Source organism: Platalea leucorodia, assembly GCF_965183815.1.
Source record: "Platalea leucorodia genome assembly, chromosome: 1".
Classification (NCBI taxonomy): domain Eukaryota; kingdom Metazoa; phylum Chordata; class Aves; order Pelecaniformes; family Threskiornithidae; genus Platalea; species Platalea leucorodia.
The window spans coordinates 114398736-114421555 of NC_138823.1; the positions used below are offsets into that span (position 1 = coordinate 114398736).

The 22820-nt window shown below is 40.5% G+C and overlaps 2 protein-coding genes across 9 annotated transcripts in view; one reads left to right on the top strand and one right to left on the bottom strand.

The window, feature by feature from the left end:
• The window catches only part of AVL9 (AVL9 cell migration associated), a 43308-nt gene extending 35841 nt beyond the window's left edge, over positions 1-7467 (top strand). The window contains exons 16-18 of one of the 6 annotated variants that reach the window (XR_014228844.1): positions 145-412; positions 5129-6284; positions 7210-7467. Coding sequence is in view for 1 of the 6 variants with exons in the window: in XM_082318103.1 (XP_082174229.1) it covers positions 145-239 (95 nt within the window). In the remaining 5 variants the exon portion in view is untranslated. The other 5 variants (XR_014228845.1, XR_014228846.1, XR_014228847.1 and 2 more) reach the window with 5 other exon arrangements.
• A 1226-nt stretch (positions 7468-8693) lies between these two features.
• Positions 8694-22820, bottom strand: KBTBD2 (kelch repeat and BTB domain containing 2). 3 transcript variants are annotated; one of them, XM_082317832.1, is made up of 5 exons: positions 21904-22288; positions 17842-20564; positions 14960-15489; positions 11996-12161; positions 8694-11551 (listed from the first exon to the last, which is right to left on the bottom strand). In XM_082317832.1, the coding sequence occupies exons 3-5, from the start codon at positions 15127-15129 to the stop codon at positions 10016-10018; spliced, it is 1872 nt and encodes a 623-aa protein (XP_082173958.1). In that variant the 5' UTR covers positions 15130-15489; positions 17842-20564; positions 21904-22288; the 3' UTR covers positions 8694-10015. The 3 variants fall into 3 exon arrangements, with proteins under 3 accessions (XP_082173958.1, XP_082173956.1, XP_082173957.1); XM_082317830.1 differs by lacking the exons at positions 17842-20564; positions 21904-22288 and adding an exon at positions 22680-22820; XM_082317831.1 differs by lacking the exon at positions 17842-20564.

The window sequence follows — 22820 nt, forward strand, 5'->3', positions numbered from 1 at the left end:
CACAGACTTGGATTTTTAAATCCCAAATGGGACAACTGATTGTGTGATTTTTTTTTGTTTGTTTGTTTGTTTATGTTTCTTTGTAGTATCTTAGTAATAATAACAATACACTATTGACCTTCTATCTTTTGTTTTGTAACGCAGGTCAATCAGTTGGAGGAGCCTTCACAAGTGCGAAATCAGCTATGTCATCGTGGTTTTCCACTTTCACGCAGTCAACCCAAAGCATCGGGGACTAAATGACGGTTTTGCACAATGCTGCTGAATATTTCACGTGCAATGCTTTCTCTGAGCTGTAAAAAGACTGCTCCAAAATATGGGAGTGGAGATTAACTACCCAGGAAAGGTACATGTTGCTTGCGAGCAGACGTGGAATGTTATCGTTCAGTTTCACTAGAAATATAGAAGAATGGTGAGTGTCTCCATACAATGGGATGGCATTTGCAGTATATTGGTTGTATTTAAAATAACTACTTTTCTTTAAAACTGAGCCTTTATAAAGACGTTAGCAAACAGGGCTTGTTGCAAGCCAAATGTGTTTGACTTTAGATTTGTACATTTTCTTGGATGTTGAAAATATTTATGTAAACTAGTTATATTTTTCAATCCAAATAGCCAAATGTTTGTGAATTCTTGTTAGAAATAAGCAGAGTATAAATATTGATTCCTCTTTCAGGTTGGATTTGAGAGCATCTCTGCAAAAAGTGTATGCTGGAAACCCTTAAAGGGTTCTAAGCCAGGTGGAACTTTCTTGCTTTCACATGCAAACTAAAATCAGCAGGGTGCAGAGTAAGACTGTGGCTAACTTAAGGGTTTTTTTTCCTTTCTCCTCTGCAGCCATGTACAGTTGTTTGCATTAATCTGTCTCTAGCTCTCTTTGTGTCCCCAAATCTGTGTGACAGTTGCAAAATCAGTATTTTCTTCATGTTATGCAGTAGGCCTTCATAACTTTGCATATATTTTGGCTGTGTTTTTACCCTGGGACATGACTGGCATTCCAGTTGGAGAGATCTCTTCAGAAAAAGTATTATAAAACAATTCTCCCAAATTGGGATTGGATCACAGACAGTTTTGTGAGGTCTCGTTCTATTAGGATGTAATAACGCCATCAGTGTAGTTACAAAGTGCTAAAAACGCCTAAAACTAGCAAACTCTGCGTGGCTTGTTTTTTGTTTTTGGGTTTTGGGGTTTTTTTTTTGGCCAGTGAAGTTATGAAGACTCTTCCAAATGAAAATCAGCTATATTGATTTTCTGTGTAGACTCAGGGAATGTTCTGTTTGGTTAACTACTTTTTTCATAAGGAAAGTAACACTAGAATTGAGAAAGTAACTGAAATGGCTCAGTTCGTATCCTTGTGTGAAGAAATATAATAGTTTATGGGAAAAGATGTGGCATAATGCTGTATTTCTTAGTAACATGCATGCCGTGTCTTCTGTATGCAAGCGTATTCTACTTTCTACATTTCCTGATTCTGAGATTATTTCCTCTTTCTTGCAATGTGTGTACCTGTACAAGCCATCTAACATCCCCACATGATAGCTGTTTACATTCTCTACATTACATTATCAAATGTTCCAACTTTCTGTAGTAAAAGGCTCTTAGTTTATTGCCCCATCAGTATCTGTCAGCATTTTGCCATGTTCTTTTCCGGGGCCAAGATTTCAAGTCATGGTTATTTCTTTTATTCCTCAAATAAAATACAGCAGCTGTACAGGAAAGAAACAAGAAGGCTTGAATGTAATTCGTTTTAAGAAATTAAGTTCTAATTTCTTTAGGTGCATTTGAAAAGCTAGTAGAAGAGCCACGCTTGTATCATGTAGTTACTGTCCAACAACTTAGTTATCAATTTTATTGCTGCTAACAGCAATTGAAAAACACAGGATCTGGTTTAAAGCCTTTGTTATTTTTTCTCCAGGACAAACTAGATAGAATGGCCGTGGAAAACCTGAGAGTATACAGCTAGTTTGAGTAGGGCAAAAAAGGCCCCTAAACCTCTACTAATGTACCGCTTCTGACATACAAGTAAAATGTATCTATAGAACTGCAACTATTGCCTCTGGTCTCTGTGTGTATTTGTGTATCTCCTAAAACTTCTGACGGGCTTTTCTGTTTTATTCCACAACTCTGTAACAGACATTTATCTCTTTTCAAAGACTAAGTAATACTTGATATGCAGGAAGAGCTCTGGTGAAGTAAGACTAGGGCTGTATTTATTCATGATGAGTCTAGAGCTTTCTGATTCAGCATGCAGATAAAAAAAAAAATCGAAAATAATCACTTGCTTTTGTGAAATGGCTAACGTTATTATCTGCTGCCTGGGATTTAAGTGGTCAGGCTTCATGTTGTAGTGAAGACTGAATAAAGGTGCATAAAGGATTTAAGCACCTATAAAACTAACTTCAGCAACTTAAGGCACACTAGGTAAATTTAGGCTTAGGAGCTCACGACGGTGAGTTCTAGGAGCCAGGCAAGTGGTTGGTATTTACATGTACAAGGTATATAAACGGGACCTTCAAGGACCCCTTTTCAATATCCTTGTCTTTGTCACCTTCTCACCTGAGTTTCTTCTGTAGAATTCTCCTATGCCCCAAATTTGTGTAGCCGATTTGTTAGCTCTCTGCATTCCCCTTACTCCCACAGACTCCTTCGCTGGCCCCGGGGTATTAGAAAGCTGACTTTTGTTTTTTGGTAGATCGATCTGAGGAAGGGCAGAATGAGGTGCCCTCTGCAGTGCTAAGCTGATGCACGGCTGCTTGCTGCTTTGTACAGGGACTCTGTTATGATACTTCACAGCATTTCTCTTACGGGCAAGAAGACCAGACAGATCTTTCTCTGCAGTCTTTTCCCCGCTGTCTCTGTTGTGGAGCCAAACATACAACCTGATTAAGGGTATTTTCCTTTCTTTACAAATGATAGAATAAGAAACTTGTATTCATTTTCAGTCTTTTTAAGAACTGGCATCCTAGTGCTAGTAAGTTGCACTGTGATTTAAACTCATACAGTGATTAAGGCTCATGCAGCGGGTGGAGATAAAGTGATCTTCGTAACATGTGGTCTTCATGAACATGTATGTTTGCTCTTTGACATTTGCTTAAACTTACTTTTGGGCTGTAGGAAGGCATGCAGCCACTGAGGTTCATCTAAGCTCATGTAGTCATCTTCTTAATTTAATGGTTGTAACCTCTTTAGTTAAATCCAGTGCAAATGCAAGTTATTTTCCTCTCCTCTGTTTTTTAAAATTTTCAGTGCAAGCATTATGACTTATTCAGAAAGATTTAGGCAGTCGACTTCCATTTCAAAGACTCTGACATCTGTTTTTGCACCGCAAGAAAAAGGGAGCTCTAAATAAATTGGTGATAGTGCCTCTAATGGGTGAACTGTGAAGCTGTTGTTACAGCTCTGTCATGGTGTATGTTGCAAAGGTATTTCTGGCTGTCAACGTGCAGCATGAGCTGACTTACAGATAATACGGTAGCGCACGTCTCAACTTTCTGGCATCAGCCTCTGCTTTTTGGATGTGCCAGCATTTGAGGAACTGCCTGTTGAGCATAGATATGAGATGCAAGTCCCCAAAACGCCACAAGACTAAGTATCGTTGACCTAATATTTCATTTGACTAAAATATTTGGCATTTTTCATCAATCATTTTTGTGTCATAACCTTAATTCCTGTGCACATCTGACACCAGTTTCCTCAAATATCACAATGTAATTATCATTTTTAGATCAGTGTTCTAGTACATTGCACTTGTTTGACCTTGTACATCTGTTTTAAGCACCTTTGTAATTAAATTTAGTATTTTGCCTAAACAAGCTTCTGATTTCCATAGAAATTATTACTAAGCAGAGAAACTAATGTGGCAGTATTTAATTGTAAAAGTGAAGGCATGAATGCAGTTTTTTAAACCCAGAAATTGTTGCTTGATAATTGAACATACAAGTAATGTATTTGATTTTTCTTGTGCTGCTTGAAAAATAAATACATCCAGCCTGTTTAAAGCTCTGTCTGTTCAAAAAGCTGTATTATTTTAAGAAATTAATCCCAGTAGAAGACACTTGCAGGCATCTGGTTTTGGTATCGGTAGCTGCTTGTAATACACTGGCAGTCTTTGAAATTTGTCTTCCATTTGAACTGATTGTGGATGTTGCTTTTGCAAATTTAGGACAAGAGGATCCTCTAGTGTGACTTCTTATTCCCTATTGGGTACTGTTCATTGTAAATTGATTAAAGTCTTCAGTAGGTCACAGACCTCTCTTACGTCAGTAAGAACTTTAGGTACAACTGTAAAATTTTGATCTAGATTTAGCTTCAAAATAGTATGTAGTTGATGTGGAGCGTGAGATCTAGTCAAAATCAGGATGCTGAGTAAATTAATTGCTGCACATCCAGCTCTCTGCCATAGTAAGCTGCTCGCTAAAGGTTTATTTCAAAACTTTAAAACTCCTACTGTAACTGTCGCTGTACCTCGCTGAGAATGATTGGGTAAACTACTCTTTCCAGTAGGAAGAAACGTAACTGCCTTGCACAACATTCAGATGGGAATTATGTCTAGCTTATGGCTAGAAAACAGTTGCAATTCTCTAAAACTTGTTCTTCTGACCATATGCAAGTAGTTGTTCAAACACACTGAAAGATAAATTTACATAATGGTGTTTATGCAGTGTAATTTTACTTTCTTGTACGCATTTAGTTTTCATTAAAAAGGGTAATTTGGAGAATATTCATTAAAGGCAGAAACACCACATTATTGTACTATGATTAAAGATGTATGACAAATCGCTTCATGGTGTTTTGAGTCTTTAATACTATCGGAGAGGAGAGACTGACTTTAAAAAGCAGGCACAGAGCTTTAGTTCTGTGGTGTTTCTGGTCTTAATCTCAGTGGTGATGGAACTTGGAAGCCTAGCTGTCTTGTTGAGTCCTTCTATATAGGTTCAAAATGGCCTAATCATACATTGCTCCTGTTGTAATACTATTCCAAAATCAACTGATAGAAAATAAGTTTGTTTTTTTTTTTGTTACTTCTCTGCCTGAATTTACTGGCTAATATTGATGAAAGCATAATTACTATTTGCCTCAATAGCAGCAGAGAACACCTACACAATCTTCTTTTCTTGTCTTAATTTAGATCACCAAGAAAGCAGCACTGCTTTCTAGATCAGGTGAGCACGAAGAAAATCAAGTAAGAATGTTTAGACTGAAGGAAGAAGAGTTATCTAAAGGGAAGGCAGACGTAGAGGTATTTCGTTGTCTTGAAAACCATATGGGGAATAACATCACTTGCGTACTATATGAAACAGATGGAAAATACTGAAGAAGCAAACTCAGTTGGTCTTTCATCTCTCAATTCAGAGACTATAAAGTGCACACAGAAACACGGTGGAGAATTTAAAAGTTCAGGCATACCAGAAAGTGGCAAAAAGTAACACTGAGCTTAAGGTATTGCCTAGTACGACCTGTGGTTATTGACCTTTGCTGCTCTTAATAAATTGTGTGTGTATGTATTTTGATGTGTGTAATGCTGTGCCAAAGAGCTGGCTGAAGAGTGTGTCCACTCAAATTGTGAAACTTGTTTAATTTTTTTTTCCCTCCTCAATAAACACATGTGCTCAGAGTTAAATTAGCTAGCCATACCTCTTGCACTCTAAATAAAATCTCAGCAACCAGATTTAGCTTGATGTTTAGCACATAATCTGAATAGACTTTAAGGTCTATGTTACATCACTACCTTTTTAGTACGTTTTATTGTCCTGTTTACTGGCTCTTTGGTCATATTAATGCAGCAGAGGTGCCCAAGAGCGCATGTATGTATTCAGTACAGTTTACTATTTTAAGAGATGAAGTCATATAATGCTTCAGGTGACCAGTCATACTTCAGCACTTCAGCAATGGTGTATGTACAATGCTTAAACCCTTTCTGTGCTGAAACGAAGGTATCTCATTGCATGAGTTGGACCAGGCCCCAAAAGAGCTGTATGTTTTCAGAGCAGGAGGGGAGAAAAGCAGACACAGAGAGGTCCATCTACGACGCTGTTTCACCTCTACGCGTGTCCCATCTTCTCTGTTGGTCCTTTCTTCTGTGTCAAAGTTTCTGTCACTCAGTACTGACGCAGGCCTTGCTCCCACCTGCTGCTTCAGGCTGTTCACCAACCTCTTCCATACTGGAAGTTGGGAGGGGTGTGAAGATGTACAGATTTCATATAGACTGCCTCCCAGCATCGTGAGCGATCCCTGCGTTTTACTCCCTCTGCTGGGACTCCTCCTCCGGGCTCTAAGCTCTATGAGTAAGAACTCTGCCTTGCTGAATTGTGCTCGTGGTAAATGTTGTAGGAGGGAGATGTTTTAAATAGTTCTGGAGTGGAACTAAACAGAACTGTCTGGCTAACGTTGAGCATACTGTGGAAAGAAACTGGTTTTAAGGGTGTCTTTCTTCAGAGTCTGCCTAAATTAAAGCTCCTTTCACGTAGGAATCCAGATCCAAAAAGAGAAAACAATTTGAAAGTAGCTGTAAATGGGAAACAGGAGGAAAAACACCAGCCTGCTAGTAAATTCAGTGGTCTGCAGGTTTGTCTACAGGTGTTTGTCAACTGTACTGCAGCGTGGCAGATGCTAGCGCCACATCTTAGCAGAAGCATTGAGAAGTGAAATGAGAAATGTTGTGAAAAGCAGTGCTTTAATCCAGGCAGTGCTTTAAATCTTAGAAAAATAATCTTTAGAATTTTATCATATTATTTTCCCCCAAAATTAACTATCCATCTGATCCTGTTCTCTGTAAAGCTTGGCACAATTCACTGCCCTAGATCTGACTGGTCCCCTTAGACCAAAAATGAAGCTTGCCATTAAGTATGTATTTAAACAACTGCAAAACTGAGTGGATGCATTAAAAATGAGCAGCAGCCAGATCGCTGCTTGTTATTACTTCAGCTAGGGGGAACTGAAAGTACGCAGGGCTAACTTAAAGTAGTTCTACCAGAAAAGAAGCGAACTTTGGCAAATGTAAGCAAAGCTTGAGGACATACAAAGTTGATTCACTGAACCTTGTATGTAAGTGTACATCAAAGCCAAGTACAGGTTGCATCATAGGCTGGTATTAGGCTGAAGTTTTGCAGTAAGATCCTAGTTCAGAACTCTGCGAAGGCTTTAATCATATTTGCTCTATTTATGAAATGAGAACTGCATTTCTTTCGGCTGTTGTCTTTGTTCCCACAGAAGTCTCTCTCTAATTGTACCACTAGTGACCATTTCCAGGCACATGACAACGCTTTGCCTGCACAGTTTCCTTTTCAAATTATGCAAGGAAAGAATTTAGACTGGAGAATAGCATTTGCCAGCTGTGTTTTCCTTTGGGCTTGAATACTGACTGCAGCAACTTGTTGTGTAAGTGAGTGAACTAATAGTAAGTATGTCTACAAAGTCACTAGAGAACTGTTCAACACTGGACTAGTCTTTAAGTACTGTGTTATTAATAGTAAATTAATTTTAAATAAGGTACTACATCTTCTTAGACCACATAAAATATAAAAAATTTGATATCTAGACACAATATAAAAATAATATATTAAAAATGCAGACTAGCAGGAAGTCATGTAGACCATCTGTATTTTAAAAATAAAATCGAGGACAGTTCTTCCAGGTTTTGTGAGGCAACTGTGACCTACAGCCACTGCCATTTAGTCACGTATTTCCTATGCAAATTTACCTTTTTTTTCCCCCTTTGGTAAGAAACTATGCATAAGGTTTTAAACTCAAGTTGAAAGTTCTCAGTAACTGAACAAACCCAGTGTGCTCCTTCGCTAGCTGTAGACGACCTACAGTTGAAGAACAAAAGCCTAGTGCAGCCTGATACAGCAGGCTAAAGCGAGAACGCCCCACAGGACTGAGCAGTCCGTTCAGGCTGGGGTTACTAGGATACCACTCAGATTTTTGCCAGAGATATGCGATTCTCCAAATTGCATTATTAAGTAGTATCACTGTTTTTCTTTTAATGTATACGCCCTCGAACAGGCTCGGAACTGCATGTCCTGGACTACATGAAAGCAATATCAACAGACCTATCAGCAGCATCCCCTGAGTCACTTCTGCCCTCTTATCTAAGCAATTCAGGCCTTTGGAGAAAAAAAAAAAAAAAGTTGATGTAATGGTAAATGCAAACATGTTATGTCACCTTCATAAAAAAATTAGTAGCTTGCCTCTTTCTCTTGGAGCCATCATTATCCTGGGTCCCATGAAGCCTTACATGGTACAAAATGCCAAAGCTTTAGGAAGAGTTTTGTATCAGGCAGGTTTATCTAAAGTTCCTTTTCCAGTCACAACCTTTAATAATGGTACAAGACAAAACTTTGTAAATCCACTTCAGACCTAGCCACAAAAAGGTAGAGGTGTCGTCTTTGTTGAAAGCTGTAATTGCATTTATGGGAGTAAAAAGCAGAACTAAGGAAAAGGCAGTGACGCTCTGGACAATGGAGTAAATGAAGTTGCTCTTGATATTAAAGACTGATGGAAAGATACATCATTACCTCCTTACTGCCTGTTCTTCACTTTCAGTAAAGCAGAATTTGTCCCATGATGAGAGAAATGCCGATTTACAAGTGTCATAGCGAGGGATTCAAGTTCCATATAATCCTTGGTTTGACTTCCATACCTCATTTCCAGGTTTCACTGGCCAGTAAACACAGCCAACTAACGTACATGTCTCCAAGAACGTACGTGTCTCCAAGCTTTTCACAGCTTAACTATTTCAAGTCGCCCTCCACAAACTACTTGCTAGAAGCGTGCGTGTGGTGGGAGGGTGTCATAACTGTACCTGCTTCAACCAGAAAGCACACTCAAACTTGCTGGATTCAGTCTTTTTTAATAAATTAATGTCATTCAAAATACAGTGCCAGAACATGATGCAGCTGAACATGCTAGTAAGGTTTGTCATGAAGCACCTGTGTTCATGTTAGATTGGCGGCACCCCGCTACTGCTAGTGGTTCCTGGGATTAATGCCGGAGCAGCACTAGGCATCTGCTCCCCTGCACGCAGAGCACAGGATATTCCTGAACGGTTTGCCCCCCCCCAAAGTAAAAAACCTGATAGCTAAGGGATATCTATACACAATCACACTACAGTAATGCTTGTTATTAAATTAACAGAAAATAAAGACCTGGTTAATCCACACTAGAACTTTGCTTTACAATGGAAAAATACATCAGCAGCAGGAAGTAATATACATGAGCCAATGTTACTGTAATACAGAATGTGGAGGCATTTACTGATTAAAGCTCCACATAGACCCGCACTATGAGGGCTGACAATTCCTATTGCAAGCCCAGCAACTTAAGTCCACACCTGGTAAACTACCAGCTGCTTGGAAGACCTGTATTCTAAAGAGACAGGTATAAGTTAGTGAAAATAGAATACATGCACCTAAATAATACAGCTTGACTGAACCTGCAGTCATTTTGCCCTGCATGTTACCATACAATGGAAGATCTACCCTTCCTACCACAGGTAGATCCATGGGATTTGTTTCTTTTTCTTTTAATGGCATTACTATACCAACATGGATATTAGTATTAAGTGAGTGCAGCACAGTCCTTTAATTAGGCCACACTGACAATTATAGAACTAGAACTTAAGTAGAGTAGCCAGAAGTAGTTCAAATATAACTGGAAGATACTTTCAAGAGAGTTGTGACATCATCCTAGAAACAGCAACTACTTTTTTTCTGAAGCTAATTTTCCTGAACCAAGACTTCATAGAACTAGAAATTAATTCTTTAGACAAGTCAGATGCTTAAGCTCATGATATACATATACGTTTCTCAATTATCAGATAATAGTATTTCAGGTTATGGAAGTGTATCTGCTCATTTCACTGATTCATACTGAACGGCGGCAAGTGTTAGGTAGGGCATAAAAATACAACTCATGAAAGACAGGCTTGACATTTCTGTTTCCAGACCTGTTCTTTCACAACCATTTATTTCAAGATAACTGAGCACAGAATCAGTTGTGCAGTCTAATTTGGGAGCTATACAGGTGGTAAAGTAACCATCTCCCCATCCAGCTCAAATTCATCAGCTCCATCGGGTGAGAAGAGATACGTTGGAGGCTTCCACGGGGACTCTTCAAGGCAAGATGGATACAGCTTTCCTACAGTGCACCGGAAGTCTTTCCCCAAGTCCCACAGCACGCGTTCCGATATATGCTGTCTTAGAAACCAGCGATCGAGTTCCAGGTCGTACTGATAGGTGGCATACTTCGCTCTCTCGTTCATGTGGGTTTCTCGTATAAAGACGCATAAAGAATTAGAGATGACGACGGCTCTAACGCACGGGTCAGAGTACCGCTTGGCAGGGATGTTGGCTGCCATTCTCCATTCGTTTTTATTCACATCATAGATTTCCACAGTTACGGAAGACCCATCAACAGTACTGCTTGGGAGCCTTACACCAGAGTTGCTGGCAATATGCAGTCCTCCAATATAGAATATTTTATCACCAAACGCAGCGGCTGAAGCAAAACATCTACTTGTTTGTCGCATAGCCATTTCTACCCAAGCATCCGACCTGGGAAAATAACAGTACATCAAGTTGTGTGCCATTACGTAAATGCAGTTGTGAACCGCTACTGCTGTGCTCCATTGCCACGCGCAGGGCAACGGGCTTACCATGGTCCACTCATCTTTCTCGGTATCGTATCTCTCCACGGTTCTCCTGTTGAGCTCTCCACCAACACTGTCGCCCCCAATTGCATAGATGTATCCTTCACAGCAGACCAGGGATGGCTTTATACGAACAAAGAGCATCGGGGTCTTTGGAAACCAAGTGTTTTGCTGTGCATCAAACCAGTAAAAGCAATTCACAGTTCTGAAGGCAGCCTGGAGTTTGCTGCTTTTACTATGATTGGTTTTTGTGTTTTTCAGAGGAACTTGCCCACCTGCGATATAGATGTCATTATCGGGAGTTACAAGTGTCCCAACCTTATGCAAGTCAGCAGGAGGGTTGCAGAGTTTGTAAACTTTTTCTGCCTGGGGGCTGTAACAGACAGAAGAATAAAGACTACCAGGGTTTTCAGCAGCAGCTTCAATGAATATCATCATCTCCTCTTTTGTCATACCAAGTCTGGGCTTGAAGAACTTGGGCATCGATTTGTACAGTCCTTGCACCACCACTGATTTATCGTTGGGTGGCAAGCCTTGAAACCAGGCTCTCTGTGTGACTTCTGAAAGTGCATCGATTCGGATTTGGCTAAGAACAGAGGACAAATACTGCGATCGTGATTCTGTGTTGTACTCCAGCCATAACATAGCAGCTTCACGAACTGTCTCCTCCTTCTCCACATTTAAATTGTCACTGCTTAAAATATCTATCAGTAGGTCATGTGACAGTTGCATGAAAGCCTCCTGGTGGTACACAGCTGTGAACTTGTGCTCTACCATTCTTTTAGCGCTCTGTTTTAACTCTTCACAGCTAAAGAGATCAGCAAAACTTAATAGACGCACACAATTTTCTGCGTTGATTTTTTTGATTAAGTATTCTCTACACCGTTGTAACACATCATCTACCTGTAACGCAAAAAAGAAACACGCTCAGTATTGCTGCATACAATCTATTCCTTCACATACCAGCAGCAGGTAAAGCTACCTGCATTTAGTGCTGAACACCAGAGTTTAGGCCTGGAATGCTACAGATGATACACAAAAAGACAGCAGTGACTTACTCAACCGATTCATACAGATCAAGTACATCACATGATTATGTCAGCTTGAGAAACTAATTATCTAAATATTAGAAGGGCACTGTTTTACTTCCACCCTCCATAGTGTCCATAAGGGAAGGAGAGCTGGTTACATGAAACTTACCTGGCAAGCAACGGCTGTCTATACTGAGCAAACTGAGCAAGAGTATTTTGAAATGACTGAACAGAAAAGCCTATTTAACAAGATAATGAAAAAAATGGTTCAGAGATTAGAAGCAGTTATTTCAAACTCAAAATAAAACATTCCTACCTGTAAGAAGCAGGCAGTTTCATAAAGCTGTTCTACCGTGCTGTCGCTTATTGCCAAGTTACCCGTGTATGCATAAGTTATGATAATTTGTAAAGTGGCTGCATCCACATTCCTCAGGTGTACGTGTGTTTGTTTACTTTCACTTAGCCCACTCATGAACATGGCTCTGCAGAGAAATACACATATTAAGACAAAGACCAACAGTAAGTACAGTAATCTTAAATTCACTTATCACCCGTAAGCCTGCAGTGATTACACTCCAAAAGCTGAACAGTCTTTTTGGTTGCCTGTTTACAGGTGTTTAGTATTTACCTTAGGCTACCATCTCGTATTTAAGATAAAGCACTTGTACAGAACATTCAATAACTACCATCAGTGCCTTCTGTAGAAATATTTTATACTTAAGCAAACTCTTTTGTCTTAATCAGCAGAGAACTCAATGATTTTAGAGTTTTAATGATGAAATTTAAAACCTTTTCTGTATCAGGTGATAAGAGGGAAGAAACATCCTCCAGAAAATACTGTTGAAACATATACAGGTAGATTTTAGACTCTAACGCAAAAGCAGCAGATTTATGCACTGCACTGAGCTAAGTCATATCTAAAAGCATGCTCCTCTGGGCAGAGGAGAAAGTTAGCTCAGAAAAAGGAGGAAACGCTAGCACTCCATGAAGTGTTTCTTATATACTATTCCTAATAACATGCAGTAAACTTCAAGTTTGTAGACAGAAATCAATGACGGAAAAACACTATCAGACTGGATCGGGGCGGGGAGGGAAATGCGTAAGTATTTCTGTTGCACCTTCCTGAAAAAGTAGAAAGGCAATTTAATGGGGAACAATGATTTTAAGAGCTTTATATTAATTCAGGTTTGGTATTTATGGTTGTATTGAAAATTCAGCTCAAGGCTCTTTATATTTATTTGGGGCTTTTTAGGAAACCATGTACGAGACAAGTTAGAAGGGACGCTGGGTGCATCCTACAGTCCTGCCTCCAGCTGGAGAGGTGAAGGGGACATGGAGATACATGCCCTAAGCAAAGCCATTCCAGGAAGCATCCGATACAAAGGCAGTGCCCCACCACCGCTCCCTCCTGCCCCATCCCCATCTCTCTGTCTTCTTCTAAGCTCCTTAACTCAGGGCAACGTGCGTTTTAGGAGGGATCACTGACTGCCCAAGTGAGTTATCAACTTGCCGTGCAGCTTTTTAGAGGTAAGCAAGACAGCAGGAGTGCCAGCAGAGACTCCTCTTCGCAGAAAGGAAGAGGTAGCTGTTAGAGAATCTGGCTCTAGTGCATGCTTACGCACCGCTGAGCGGCCTGTGCTGGAGCTGGGCTGCCGCAGCACAGCGTTCAAGCATAAAGACGGAAGGTAAGCTGGCTGCAGTTGTACACGGTGGCTGGATCATGCTAAGAGATGCTTTTCTGTTCTCCCCCCCGCCCCTCCCCACAGCCTCCTTCAGGACTATCAATTTTTCATAATATAGCTAAATTTAGGAAGCTGAGCATCTTTTGTAAACCAAAGCACAGAAGAAAAACAGAACATGACAAAACCACAAGCCTGATACTTCTTTCAACCAGTGCCAAAACCTCACTCCATAAATAATAAACAAACACATATGAATAAGAGATCTGACTGCATATTCTAATGCAGCACACTGCGTGGACTCGTGACAGCTTTCCAACGTTATGATTAGCCACCCACATTAAATCTGGCCACATTTCCACTGGCTGTTATTTTATAGACTGTTGGAACTATGTCATCTGCAGAAGACAACGGCAATAATCATTATCTAGTGATCACGAAATACTTGTTGCTAAATATCATACCAGACTCATCTGAGATGAAAAAATTAACACAAAAACCAGCAGCAGCAAAAACTTATGTGAAAAATTAGTCCTCAAATAGTTCCCTGCATTAGAAGTTATTCTCTATATTCTATACAAGAAAGCAGACAAAACACAAAAAACACTTTAGAAATGTTCTGTATAGTGAGCCCATCTCAACAAGAAAACAGAATTTGCAAACCTTCCCTTGATTAAACAGGAAAGAAAAGTTGTAAACCCTCCACGATGCATCAGGAAGGTAAAACATGCATGGATGTCACCAAGACTACTCTCAAGCTTCAAAATTCCTTCCAGACAGGCAGAGTAATTATACTGTGTTGCCAACAAAAAAAATGATTAATCACTGCAGAAAATTCATGGTGCCTCATCTTCTAGGACTTACTATGAAGGTATCGGCAAGAAGTAGCAGCACTCGACATATCTTTTTATTAATAAAAACTTTTCAAAAGACAAAAAATGGGACACCCAGGAAGCAGGAGTTACTGAATTAAAAATTGCAACAGCATCTTGGGGGGGGGGGGGGGGGAGTTGGGAAGCAAAACCAAACCACCCACCCACAAAAAAACCTGTTGCATTGCAGCAAGACTCTCAGGCAAGGGAAGAGTTTCTGGCTTCTTTGCTGAGCAGAGAAAACCAAATGATCCAGAAAACAAAGCACAGCAATCCCTACTTTTACCAGAGTCTTCTGCTAAGAAACAACAGCTAATAAACATGACAACGGAACTCCCATAGCCAAGTCTCAATAATCCCTTGTTACCCTACCTTGGGAAATAAAAAAAGATTAAATATTTAAAGATTAAGTATGAAGAATAAGAAATTTACTAATTATTCAGACTTGATTAACTCCCTAAGGAAAATGCACCATCACAAGTGTGATTTCCCACACACACACACTTATTGTAAAAACTAAAATACCTATCCAGAGTAACTCACAAGATGTTGAAAAATGTATTTTACTCTTTTGGTGTTGGCAAGTCACGATATTTAAGCTTTTTACTTAGTTCACTGATCTTTAAAACTCTCTGCAACACGTTATTGTTAAACAATTAAGTAATATTACACTCAAAAACAGGTATCATAGATTTTCTAGAATTAACAGATCCTGCTTTGAATACTTACCTGAAATAGGAGCTGCACGTTGCAAGAACCATCTTATGGCAGGGGAATTCAGTGCCCTCAACAATCAACACTATGTCAGTTAGTAACTGCTGTTCATAAAAGAATTTCAACTGCTCCAGCAAGGATACAGCATACTCGGTGTTTATCTGCCTCTCGTCCTGGGTAGACATGACTGTATTCCATTAATATTTCCAGGACCAGAGAGAAAAGTCAAGATCTTTTCGCCAGAGAAAGGTCAGTTGAATGTTTCTGAAGTAAGCAGGGAAGAAACGGCAGGAGGTCTGTAGCCTTCAGAAGTGATACTGATAAAAAAAGGCAGTGTTATCTTGGACTGCTGAATCAGTGTTTCAGAATTTGACCTACTATTAGGTCATCATGCTTTGACTTGATGTCACAATCTGTTCGGCGACTTTCAAGAGTGTCTGCAGAGCTCCTGTTGAGATCTGTGATGCAGCAAATGAATGAGCAAAAGCAAAGTCTGAGGTAGATTTCGTGGTACCATCTCGTGATCAGTGGCTGCACTTGAGTGACTGAAAGCAGGAAAATAAAATTAATTTACACATTAGCACTTTTTCAAAAGCCTTTCATAGTCATCCCTTAAAAGTAATTGCCCAACAAACTTATTTTTAAATTAGTACTTAATTACTTGCACAAAAACTCTTGTTGAAAAAAAGTTAAACAACAAAAGTATCGAAGAGAAATGAAAAGCAGAAGAGTTTGTACATTAATTCTCCTCAAGACCTAGACTCATGAATTAAGATAATTTATTTCATCAACACAGCTTCTAAGGCTGGAGAGTTAAAACGAGGTTCAGTAAGACTTTATTCCTCTTCCAAGAATTACCTGGTTTTCCCACTGAGTACACCTGTGCATTTCCTTCAACCATTGATAAGATAACCACATTTTTTTCATTTCCATATTAAACAGCTACTTTTTCTTCTTCTGTGTTTTTGTCTACTTAAAGCTTATCAATACCAGACCACTAAAAATGTAAATACAGTTTCTTCAACATTCCATCATTTTCCAACTCAACTCTCAACATCATCAACCACCCATTTATTTCACCTTCAGCATTCTACTAGAGAACAAGCAGAACCTGAGCTAAGGATTAAAAAATCCTGACAACCTATATTCCCAACACTCATTTGATTCATCTTCTCTGTGCAGAAGGGCTTCGCCTATTAACATTTCACATTCCATTTTTTTCCTTCTGAGTCATTTCCATACAGCCAGTTAAGCATGACTGCTGCAGACAGGAGAAAAGAAAAATAAGGGGATAATAGGAGCAAAGGGATGCTGGAACAGCAGGGTTCAAAACACTTGGAGTGGTTATAAAGCAATGACCACAGGCTACCAAAGTCTGTTTTCTTGTTTGGACATTTCTCCTCCTCTTAAAAATCGGGTCAGGTTTTATCTTATCTTCCATGTGAACACAGAAACATAATTAAGAATGGGATAGTTGTGACAGTAAAATCACCATTGTAAAGGACACCAGAGTACCACATCTATCAAATACTTCCAGATTTATTTAATCTTGCACTGTTCTTTCACATTCCAAAATCAAGAAATAACCACGGACATGTTTGTCTAATGTCTAAGACATCACTGTTACAGTTGATGATGAATGGTGAATGCAGAAATACCTTACTCGAAACAACATACTTTAAATTCCATACAAAAATACACGATTTAGTGTAAGGTGAAGGCTGTAGCAATACCTGCCAGTCGTATCAAAGATCTGTTATTTCAACAGGGCCCTGTCTGTAATAGAATTCAAAGACAGCTGTCTTTTAACATCCACTCACTTGAAACAGATATGCTTAATTAATGCCACTTTAATTACTACTAATTTAGTGTCACTGATCTTTTCCTTTTCCAGCGAAGAAATATACGCAAACAGGAATCTCAAACTCTTTGTTTTCACTGGTTGTTTAGCTGGAAAACAGTCAAAACAGTCAAACCCACTGTTCAGGTGAAGCCAGTTAATTAAGAAAAAGAGAAAATGTGTTAATATTTGGGGGAGGAAGAAGGAGAGACTACTATCTGGTTTAATAACAGATATTAGGATAAGTCCTGACTTCAGACCTTCAAGTTTCAGGTGCAGTTAACGACTGAAGTCACTAAACCACAAGTATATGGAGGATATACAAAGATACTGCTCATCTAAAGCAATGACCTTCTGCTTCAAGTCACAGCTTCTTTGCACCAAATTAGTATGCATCCTATCTCTGCACCACTGACCACTGTCCTGGTTATCTGATAACAGCTTAACATGCAACCTAATCCATTGACAGATTTTGCACTGAACTTTAACTGGCTACAGAGACACACGGACTTCCTAAGCATGTTAGGCCCACAGAAATAAATAGCTCGTGGCTCTACTGGTATCCCAGGTCTCTCTACAGCATTGTTTTTCCTGGCTTAGGAGTAAAGTTTCAAGAACAATACAAGCTGGTGGACTAAGCTCTGTTCAGGCAGAGCACCAGTAGCACTAAGCTGTAGCAAAAGAAGTCATCGATATCATAACTTCCTATTCTGACGTAATTTTAAAGAATATAAATCTTCAAAAACAGAAAAAAAGAGCAAAACTAATATGCACTGTTTTAGTCATTAGGTAACAGAATCAGTCAAGGATGCCATGGAGAAACTGATATACACCTGCTAGTAAGATTAAAGACATTTTTGGCAGCACGCGGCTGACAGTCGATAAGTGAAAAAGCAGACCTGTCCAACAGAAGACAAGTTGAAACTGTGAAATTAATTACTATAAATAGCTGGAACATTTGAGTATGACCCCGGTAGCAGAAAAGATTGAGGAGATGACAGGAGTCTTGTTGCAGAACATTTATGTGATGTGAACCACCTTTGAACTGTAAACTTACAAAGCTGGAGTCCTCTGTTTACAGCTGATCTGAAACCCTCTCATTTCCATGATGTGCTCCAGGGAGGCGCGCATCGTAGGAACATGCTACGTACACGATTCCTGTTTTCCACATCCATACTGTGTTTAGCTGCCAATGATAACCATTTGCTAAAGAACAAAATTTTGCATTTGTCACAAAGTCAGGAGTCGCATCCCATTCCCTTGTATGGGAACCATGCTAAATACTTCTTAGGAGAACAATAAATACATCAAGGATCTCTGAATTTCTGGTCTAAAATTACCATTATTTATATTGTCATTTGCCCAAGAGAAGTAAATCTGTTCAAAACATGAGGATAACTGGTGTAGGAACATCATTTTGTGCCTGGAAAGTCATCCATGACTACCTACTTCTCTCGCACCTCTCTGAAGAGTTCAAGACAATTTCAAAGGAGATACTCTCCTCACTTTAGAGGCTGAAAAACCGAGGCACTGAAATAAGAATCAGCTTGTTGAAAGCCACATACTTTCCAAAGGAGAACTGTAAGAGACTCGGTTCTCCCCAGTCCCCACCTAACATCTCTCTCACCGCACTGTGCTTGGTTGGCACACAGCTCTTACATCTCAGCTAACTGAAAAACTATGAACTGGAAAAGATGTCTACGGATGCACTACGCCTCCTGTAGTTCTCATAACTACACAGCGGTGAACATTTCTGATTTATGGATGAAAGGCTCTACGGCTGAAGTTAGCTTAATATCCTGAACTGAAACTGATAGAATAAAAATAATCCTTGAATACAAGTTCTAGGAATAAGACTTTCCCCTTCAACAATGTCACTGGAACGACCATTTTGTTCTGGGTAACTTCTTGGAAGCCAGCTATCTAAAACAGGACCGGTAGGTAGCTGCTGGAAGGCCACAGTGGTACTGGATTGCAAACTAAACCAAATTATTGCTGGGTGATCAAACGTAACTCCCTGTCAAGCTGGAGAGCAACACGAAGTAAGAGGCTGATAAGAGGGTTTGTTTTTAAGTAATTACTCCTTTTAACTTAAGTAATTTTAATGAGGTGGCTTTTAACACTTGTTCATGTACTTCAAATTTGAATGAGACCATTCCAAAAATTAGTCATCAAATGTTAATGAGTTATGGGACAGGCTATTAATTGCCTTCCTTGAACCTGTTTTATCTTCTGAGGTCAGGCAAAGATTGATAAACAGAGATACTGCACTACACACATGGAAGTGTTAACTCTATACTTCAATGTATAACATGGAGTAAGTATCTTGACTATTTTCAATTTAATTAGTAGGGAAAAGTATAAGATATAGAGATATCATTCTTCAACTGGACTAATTCAAAACAAAACTCACTTTATTTTTTCCAAACTGTAAGAAGGCCAAAACAGATATATAAATATGCAAATTCTTTCAGGTTTCTTATGTATTTTGATACTGGGAAAATAAATAAGTTCTTCTGAAAATCCCATTAAGAAGTCTGCCAGATTAGATGCCTAACTTCCAATAAAATTCTGGGAAACATTCAAAGATCTATGGAAGTCCCAGAGGTGCCTATCTGCATCTTCAGCCATCTAAATACCTCTTGAATTCAAACTTCACTAACTACAATTCACACTTCAATAAACCTGTATGTTTGGAAGAAAAAAACAAACAAACAACAACAATCAAAACTTATTTCCCTGGACAGTCAACTTATTTAATATAGTTTTAACTAATTTTAAAAAAGCTTTAAATACTACTTTTGTGCACTTTTGATCAAATTCCTATTTCCATCCAAGGGCAGCTTCATACAAATCACAAGTAAAAACACGTCTAAAGAAGTGAGTCATTCACTATTTTTAACATAATAAAGTGTCAGAATTAAGAAGCGAACAACCGTAAGCCAAACTACACAAGCGTTCAGTGCGGAGACTGCAATCCTCCCAGCTAGCAATGAAAGTACAAAGCTCAGGCACTTTAATACTTTGTTACTATTACAGATATGATGAGTTACAAGTCAACATGTTTCAAAATGATGATACAAAGTAATAGCAAGGGGGAATACAAGTACTAAAAACGATTAAAATCAATTATGTAAATCAATACACCCAGCCAACAGATCTCAGTGATAGGAAAGAAAGAAGAAAAAGGAGTTGGAAGCTCGAGATTCTTGAGTCATGTATCAAATTTGCATCCTTGGCAGCAAAAAAGAAATAGGTAATTGATGAAGCAGTTCCAGACTTGGAAGTTTTCCTCTCTTCTAAAGCCATCAAAGGTGTCTTTGATAGCACTGCAGTCCAGAAACCCGAGGACATCAAGGAGATTCCAGTAAGACAACAACATGAAATTTCACAAAAAACAAGGACAGATTTATTCCTACAACGTTATCATCTTGAAAATTACTATTCACTTGGAAACTACCAGTATTTTCCATACACATTATGCTTGGGAGGCGAGTTACAACTTTGAAGTAGGTGAGCTTTCTGAAACTACGCAGAAGCTAGAGACTACAAGTGTCAGACTCCATGCTAACAACATGTTTGGTCACAAAGCGCTCCTCATTACCAGTTTCTTTCCTGTTTTTCTGCTCCTAAAGGAAGTTATACACTAAAGGAAATACCTGCTCAGAAATAAAATCAGCACAAGATAAACCAACAACTTCACTTGGCAACTGGCCTTCTGCGTTGAGCACAGGTAGTTTCCATCCCCAAGGGCGTTTCTGTTTTGTGGATAGACTTGACCTGTTTTGGAAAATTAACCTTTGAAAAAAGTGGGCCATAGATGTCTCCAGTAAGATCCAGCCATAGATCACGTATGTACAGAAAAGTGTTTTTTTTCTTTGAACTCTAGTATGTTAATGAAGCTAGTCTGCTTTATTTAACAACTTAAATTCGAGTTCACAAGTATACATCACTCCCTTAAATATTCACTATGAGATATGATGATGTTCAACTATAAATTCAAGCATTTCTAGATTAATTATTAATCTAATTTCTTAATATAGCTTAACCGTGAGTTAGTTCCTGAAAGGTTAAAAGTCTTATAATGGATACCTTATTCACACATATAAAATTTATTCTCAAAATGCAACAGCCACTAAACTAAGTAAGAGAAATTTTACCATTTGCACCAATTCTGGTCCATTTCATAATCGCATGACCAAAACAAAAAAACGTGCCTCAAAAAAAAAAACAAACCCAAAACCAAACCCAAACAACAACCACCTGTCCAAAACGTAGTAAAAAAAAAAATACTAAATAAGCAGCAACATCCTTCCTTCAGCTTTGGTCTGTTCCTGCAAGACGCTAGTTACACAGCACCAAGTATAACAGGACCCTTTTACTTCACACACAAAAATAATTAGGAAAGAGGTGTGACACCTACACCCAGATCATGAGATTGCATGATTTACACATCTGAGTATATTAAATATTAGAAATTACCTATTTCTCCTGGTACATTTCTGGGAAACTGAACTAAGTTGATCACATATTTTATTGATCTCCTAAATACATCATCTTAACAAAATTCATGTAGGTACACCCCTGGGTGAGCTCACAACAGCACACAGCCTTTCAGGTCCACTATGATCACAAAGTAATGTAGAAAGCCAAGCTGTGGCTTTGCAAGGAAACCTCTGAAAACGCAGATGCTAACTACAACACAAATCCATTTCTACATCATAATTAAAGTTATTTCAAAAGCAGCAGGTATCTATCCCATTCATAAGAGAAATAATAGTAAATACTGGAAAAATCTTAGGCATGCAGATGGCTAACTTCAAAGCTATACCATGCATATATTTAGTCTATAAAAGTTCACTAAGAAATTTGACTCTTCAAATCCACATATAAACACTGAAGCCCACCCTTGGTCGCTGTAGATACTAATACTATATACGCAAACATAACTAAGCATATCAGCCAGGAAAGGTGGGCAATTACAAGAAACGGCAATGCTACTACAGTGCTGTTCTCCTAGAGGACTTCATCGCGTCTGCCTCTTCAAGCATCTCAAAAAAAAAACAAACCACCAAACCACAAACCAAACCAAACCCACTGAAGTTGCAAACATCCCAACCTGCTCGGCTGAAGAGGAGCACTGACCGCTGGAAGCCCTGCTGCCCACCCCGTTACAGGCCTGGGCTTGCGGTCCCCTGCTGCTTGCGGGGCGCGGCGACACGATACGAGAGAGGAAGGAAACACGCATTTTTCCTCTTCCTGAGACCCAGGTGCGCCGTCCCGTCCCTCCGTCGCTTCAATTCCTTTCCCGCTTCCCTGAGGAGCCCCCCGCCAGCCCCAGGGAAGGGGGCACCTTCCTGCTACGCCAGCCCCGCCGCGCTCCGGGGGCAGGGGCGGCCCCGCACGGCTGAGCGCCCGGCGCGCTGCCCTCCCGGCTCCCCCGAGCTCCGCCGCGCCCGGAGCCGGCCCTGGCCAAGGGCGCGGAGCCGGCCCCAGCAGCCACCTCGCCTTCCTCCGCGGGCTGCCCCCGCCGCGGCTCTCCGCCGCTGTCCAGCGGGCCCGGGAGCCGCAGCTGCCGGGCGGGAGCGGCCGCAGGTCGCGGAAGGGGCGGGCGGGAGCCGCACCCAGGCGGGGGGGAGCGGGGGGGAGCGGCGGGCTGCCGCAGAGCCCCCCGCGGGCCTCCCCGCCGCAGGAGCGCCGCCCGCCGCCGGGGCCGAGGACCCCTCGCAGCGAGGGGCGGCCTATCCCCGCTCCGGCCCCGCCGCGCCGCCGCCGCCGAGGAGACGGGAAACGGCCCGACAGCCGCGCCAGACGAGGGTGGCCGCCGCCTCACGGCGCGGCGGGACGCGAGCGCGGGAGAGCCGCCGCCATCCCCTCGCCATCCCCCCGACAAACCTCCGACCGCCGCTTCCTCTTCTGCCTCAGCGTCCCAAGCGCGGGCGGGCGGGCGGCCGGGGGCGAGGGGGCCGGGGAAGCGGGGGAGGAGGGGGAGGAGGATCCGGTCTCGCCCGGGCTGCGGAGGCGGCGGCCACTAGG

Bases quoted from the DNA above. Each gene is read 5' to 3' on its own strand.
- KBTBD2 (XM_082317830.1), bottom strand. From the start codon at position 15,129: ATGTCTACCCAGGACGAGAGGCAGATAAACACCGAGTATGCTGTATCC. The intron at 12,162-14,959 runs GTAAGTATTCAA...ATTTCTCTGCAG, and splicing joins ACGTGCAGCTCCTATTTCAG to AGCCATGTTCATGAGTGGGC. The intron at 11,552-11,995 runs GTAGGAATGTTT...TTTGCGTTACAG, and splicing joins AAACTGCCTGCTTCTTACAG to GTAGATGATGTGTTACAACG.